The sequence below is a fragment of the Schistosoma mansoni genome (genome assembly GCF_000237925.1).
Source record: "Schistosoma mansoni, WGS project CABG00000000 data, supercontig 0558, strain Puerto Rico, whole genome shotgun sequence".
Lineage (NCBI taxonomy): Eukaryota > Metazoa > Platyhelminthes > Trematoda > Strigeidida > Schistosomatidae > Schistosoma > Schistosoma mansoni.
The window spans coordinates 1-5752 of NW_017386345.1; the positions used below are offsets into that span (position 1 = coordinate 1).

General features: G+C 37.8%; 1 protein-coding gene across 1 annotated transcript; it reads right to left on the reverse strand.

Annotated features, from left to right (window-relative positions):
- Nucleotides 1–1410: 1410 nt before the first annotated feature.
- Nucleotides 1411–1761, reverse strand: Smp_154660 (ribc1, putative; the record flags this gene model as incomplete). Its single annotated transcript, XM_018792172.1, has 3 exons — nucleotides 1411–1431; nucleotides 1512–1557; nucleotides 1694–1761. The coding sequence occupies 3 exons, from the start codon at nucleotides 1759–1761 to the stop codon at nucleotides 1411–1413; spliced, it is 135 nt and encodes a 44-aa protein (XP_018644278.1).
- Nucleotides 1762–5752: the final 3991 nt, after the last annotated feature.

Consider the following 5752-nt stretch of genomic DNA (forward strand, 5'->3'; position numbering starts at 1 on the left):
AACCGCTCTTCCGATCTGTAAGTGTATCAGTTTATTTTCTTCCGCTCATCTTGTGTCCTTACGCAAGTACGAGTGTATTTTCGACATGCACTCACACGTTTTATTTTTCCTCTTTTCCAGGACGGCTGGAAAAGAACGACGAAGTTTCGCAAGGAACCGAAATTTTCATTGTACTATATTTCTTTATTGCTACGTTGTACATTTTGGTCCCATAGTTTAAGGAAAGACGACCAGACGCTGCTAAACGAAGCAAGCTATCAGAAGAGTGTTTACCAACGACAAACTCGTTGGGTTTAAACCTCTGGCTGGTCACGTCTTAGGGGCATCACTACCTCACTAGGAGGGGAGTGATCTGTAGCTGTAAATAATTCCCCAAAATCAATAGCTCATTAAGTGTTCGACATTGGATGCTGACCACGTTGTTTAAGTGGACTTGTTTAGCTGAAGGCTTTCGGTCATGCATCCGCACCAGATCACGTTTCAACACAGCGTGGGACACAGCTCCTACGTTTCATTAGCCAGCTTATAGAAAAGGTCCTCGATATATTGGTAACGAATCAAATATATCTTTCCTGCCTCCTCTCGTCTGACTTCTGATTTCTATCTGACTGGGAACGATCAAACATAGAAGGTGCTACTGGTATCCAGTTGTAAAACTAGAATATCCGTTGCATCATCAAGCTTAATAGAAAACAAAACAAATGAGTTGACATGTTATATATCCCTATTGTAGACAATAAATATTTTGAAAAACAAGATCCAATACAGCATATGATCGTTGGATTCAGTTGTTGTTTTCAATTGCGTGAAGGATTAAAATTCCTTATAAGTGTATACTTAAGGTAATCCCTATAAACCATTGAATTTACCAACTAAAGTATTCTAAATACGATTTCAGTACAACGAAGTGGACATTCAGGTGTATAGACATCTAACAATGTCATAAAAGATCAAGTTTTCACAATAAAACTCTCAATAAGTGAAAAGCTGTTCAAGAGTGCTCACTCCTCAATAGGACCTCGAAGAGCACATATATTTATATTTACCTGTCTGCCTCTTTCTTAGCGTTTTCAGCCCTATTCCTTTCTTCTATCTGTCTGTCAAACCAGTTTTGTAGCTGTTCTCGTTGATACTTCATTCTAGCCTTTAGATTCAAGTCTTCACCATCGAACTTTTGAAGAGAGGCAACACCACATCGAGGGTCATCATCAGAAACACGAGCAGGACGGTCTAATTTAAATGCATTCGGATCGTAAAGATCAAATTCTCTTCTTGATTCAGGCTGTTGGTGAATTGATCTGAATTCATTAAGATTCTTTGCGAGTTCTCTCTCATCGTCATGTTGTCGTTTCTCAAGTAAGCACGCAATTCGGTCGTTGCGCGCTGCATCAGCAGCTAATCTTTATATAGTTAAACAGTTAGCGATTTACCATATACTAAATCGCGTTGTTTCTCCACCAGCTCTCGAAGTTTCTTTTCCTCCACCTGATGTTTAAGAGCCTCGTCATCAATCTGTAGCATGATGAAAGCATCATCAATGAACTGTTAACACTTACCCCAATTTGGCGTATACGGGAGTCAAAAATACGTTCTTGACGCTCTTTCTCCCTTCTCCTTCTTAGTTCAATCGCTGCAGCCTCTTTAGTATCTATCGGCAAATCAAGTTTATACATAAGTTTCGACGACCTCCAACTTTCGTACCCGTACCCACTCGGTTGTTATGGTAATGCGGTACACAACACCATCAGCAGCAAATATCATGATTATGAATTGTCAGAATTACCTGCTTTTCAATACTCTTCACAAAAGTTCTGTCATAAATAGTTGAGATATTTGCTTGTTGCGTGCATTACATCAATATAGTTATTCTTCATATGGTTAATGATCAACCATAAGTTTATACCCAACGAGCATGTCGTTCGTAAACATTACTCTGATAGCTTGCTATATCCAGCAATATGTGGTTGTCTTTCTTTGGCATAAGGGGCTATGTAGTACAATATAACAATAAAAAATATACATACAATGTTGACTGATTGTATTCTTTGTTGACTTTTCATCTTTTCCAGTCATCCTGGAAAAGGAAACAAATTAACATGTAAATGCGTGTCGAAATAAATTCGTGATTAATTAAGGATGTAGAACGTGAGGAATCAACCCGGTATGTGAGAGTATGTATACCATGCGACAGCACGAACAAGTATAAAACGATAAGGTTGCTTTGGGGTTTTTCCCGTGAAAAAATTAATTAACACATATATAAGCATATTAGAAAAAAGGATATTTTTTGACGCGATTAAATAGGGTGACTTGGAATACAACCAACTATTTATGTGACGTGAAAGGCGATACAAAACAACAAACTTATACATTGCCCTAAGTGTTGAGGATACGACTGGTATTCTAGTTAAACAACTAGCGACCAGTAGTACCTTCTATATTCGAAACCTTCCCGACCAAAGGAAATCAGAAGTCAGACAAGAAGAGGTAGGAAAGATATATTTGATACGTTACCATTACATCGAGAGGCGTTTATTCTTAGCTAGCTATTGAAAAGTAGGAGCTGTGTCCTACGCCGAGTCGAAACGTAATCTGGTACGGATGCATGACTGACAGCCTTCAGTTAAGCAAGTCCACTTAAACAACGTGGTCAGCATACAATGCCGAACACTTAATGAGCTATTGATTTTGGGGAATTATTTAAAGCTACAGTGTACTAGCTGATCAAGTGTTACGGAAACCTTACCGTTCTTTCAGAGCGCGTCGTTTGGGTAAGTCATCACCAGCGGAGTTTTGTCGTCATGAATACCAGAATTGACATCGTAGTCATAAGGTTAGTATCGTCCGATTGTTCAGAGGGTAAGTCGACAAAATTAGTTTCCTTCCAAGAAAGTGGCTTTAAGAAGTTAAACATTGATGTTATCGTCAGTTCCGTTTTTATGGATGGTATAGTAATTAGGTTTGCAATAAAGGACTTTGAAGGGTTATTTATATTCAGTTTCGAGGACTCATTGTAATGAATCGTAACGTAAAAATTTGTAAACAAAGTTATCAAACAGCTTTGGCGAGGACACCATTTAACTGCTATCTAGTGTAAACAGATTTAACTGAATGCATAGTGCTTGCAAGCCTGTTGATGTAAGAGTTCAAGCAGATGAAGGATTATTGAATTCTCCTGAGAGTCTAAGTGTCGCTCCATAAACGAGTTTACTGAAGTGTGTTCAACGTCAGCTTTTCCTGGATTTGGAATAACGAGTAATACGAGTGAAAGAGTATCAGTCCATTGTAATACGTTTGCACATGAAAGTGAATGTCTCCATCGTTCTAATAATCCATTGGCTTTCGCAGGTAGACGACCGTTCGAAATCGCGTTGTTCCTTGTAGTGTAGTAAGACAACTGGAATACCTAGACTCTAATTGGCGTCTACGGTCTCTAGTGATCTTTTGAAGGCAGCCGAAGTTTGCTACTCATCTTTCGATGAAGGCGCGGGCTACTGTTTCAGTGGTGTTATCCTTGGTATGCATGGCTTGTAGCCACCGCGTGAAACCATCCGCATACAGCAAGAAATAAGAGTATCCATTTAAATCTGGTAAGCGTTCCACTATACCAAAACAAACACATAAAAAGTGGTGTGGGGAGTTGTGAAATAGCAAAAGGGACATGTATTGTGTTCAATCACATTGGATTTCTAGCAGCTTGGCGAAGAGTGCGCTCACTCTTTTACACCTTTACTCATCCAGGTCAGCTAAACCGACCTACTATGAGCTGGACGATTATTCGAATACCTGAGTGAGAGGGTCGGTTCAACTTATCAAAGACGTTGTGTAGAAAATGTCTTGGGACAATTGTGCAATCCTTAGTATACATTTGACACATGGTAAAGTTTCAATATCTCTTTCCATCTATTCGATTCATAGTTCTAGGGTTGTCAAAGATAATTTCTACCCTCTTTCCGAAGCCGGGTGAGGTTAAGAAAGTCCATATCTTGAAAACTGTTCACGAGACTTATACGGTACAAGGCATCTGTTCAAAGAGCAGGTGGAAGCTTTATGATCGGTGAACAGAGTAGATTGTTGGCTTCCTACAGAGCGTTGTAAGTACATACTACATAATACATGACTAGACTTTTTCTACTAGAATTTCTATACCCCGAATCAGTATCTTGTAACTGTCTCGCGAATAATGGCAAAGGTTGTCAGATGTTGTTTACCCATTTATGTGAGACCCCTCTGATTGTCGAGTTGGATATGTCTACTGCGATACTAATGGGTGCTTTGATGCCCTTGCGTATGAGCATAGTTTCTTCAGCTGTAACTCCCTTAATCGTGAAGAATTTTTGTTTGGTGTTATCGTCTAAATAGGCGATTTTCGCATTTATATGAAGTTGGTCGGTTGAGAGTCTCATGAGAGACGAGCAATTCGGTTCGAATCGTCGATAGGAATTTACCAAGCCGTTGGACCTACGTAATTGCCTGACTTCGGTCGCTTCTGGTCAATCCGGATTGTCTGCAGAGGGTGAATACCTTGAGTACTATTATAGGCTCGCAATTTTCTCTTGCTCTTCTCTTTCCAAAACCGCTGTACATATGCTTTGTTCACACTCTCTTACGACAATATTATGCCTTCAGTCTACAGAAATACCGTCTGACGACCAGATGTTGTAATTATACGAAATAACTGCAACATTACTGATATACTCTTCTCATATTTAATGAAAATTCTCCAAACGATGTTATTTTATGATGAAAACTTTATAAAGAAATATAGGTATAAAAGATTGATATTTTTGCTTCTTGATTACCTCACAAGGTGTTATGTTATAATGGTACCAAAGTGCGCTGATTCATAACTTTTTATCAGTGGCCACACACGGTATGACACGGCTTCGGTCTCGGGACACTCAAGTTTAACACTGGTAATAAGCTTTTAAGTTTTTGATTTGATATAGATAACTCACAATAGCAACTTTAGTTGACTTGTGCGATAACATGGTCCACATCTAACATCATCAGTGAGATAATGCTTCTTTTCTGATTTAAAGAACTTCACTGGCAATTGTTTCCTAGAAGAACTTTAAAAAATCTTACTGGAATCTAGTGAGTTATGAGTACACAACTACTATTGATTTAGACGGTTTATTTTTACTGAGAATGGGTGTAATCTGTAGATAATTTTCAAGTGATTTTGAAAGATAATCGTAATCTGAGATTCTGAATTTTACTTACTGAAGTTCAGTTTTATTAAAAGTATTATATTTTAGACAAGAAATAAAAGAGAATATTAATAATTACAGCTTTTATAAGTAAAAGTAGAGCGATGACTCTAATTGTTATTGATTTGTCAAAGCAAAATTTATTCTAGATCCACTGTTAACTAAATTAAGGGAATAATTGAACTGGTATGATTATCATTTCAAGAAATTTCAAGCTGTTAAAAACTTTATTTAACTTCCTTTGGTCATCAATAACTTTTGTACTCAAATATGTGTCTACTCATCTGATAATCTCAGATTAACAAAATACAGAGTATTGTATAATGGCAATTTCGCGTTGTTATCACCATAATTGCACCCCTAATCCCAGGACTTTTCTATGGATCATTTTTTACACATCATTTTCCCGGTGTCTGAATAGTTGAACCAATCTGTACCAAGATTTAAATGTGATTTCTTTTTGCTGGAACTCATGTTCTTTGATAAGATCATGTTTATAATAGGTTTCAATCCTATATTTGCGATGCAAATACATTATG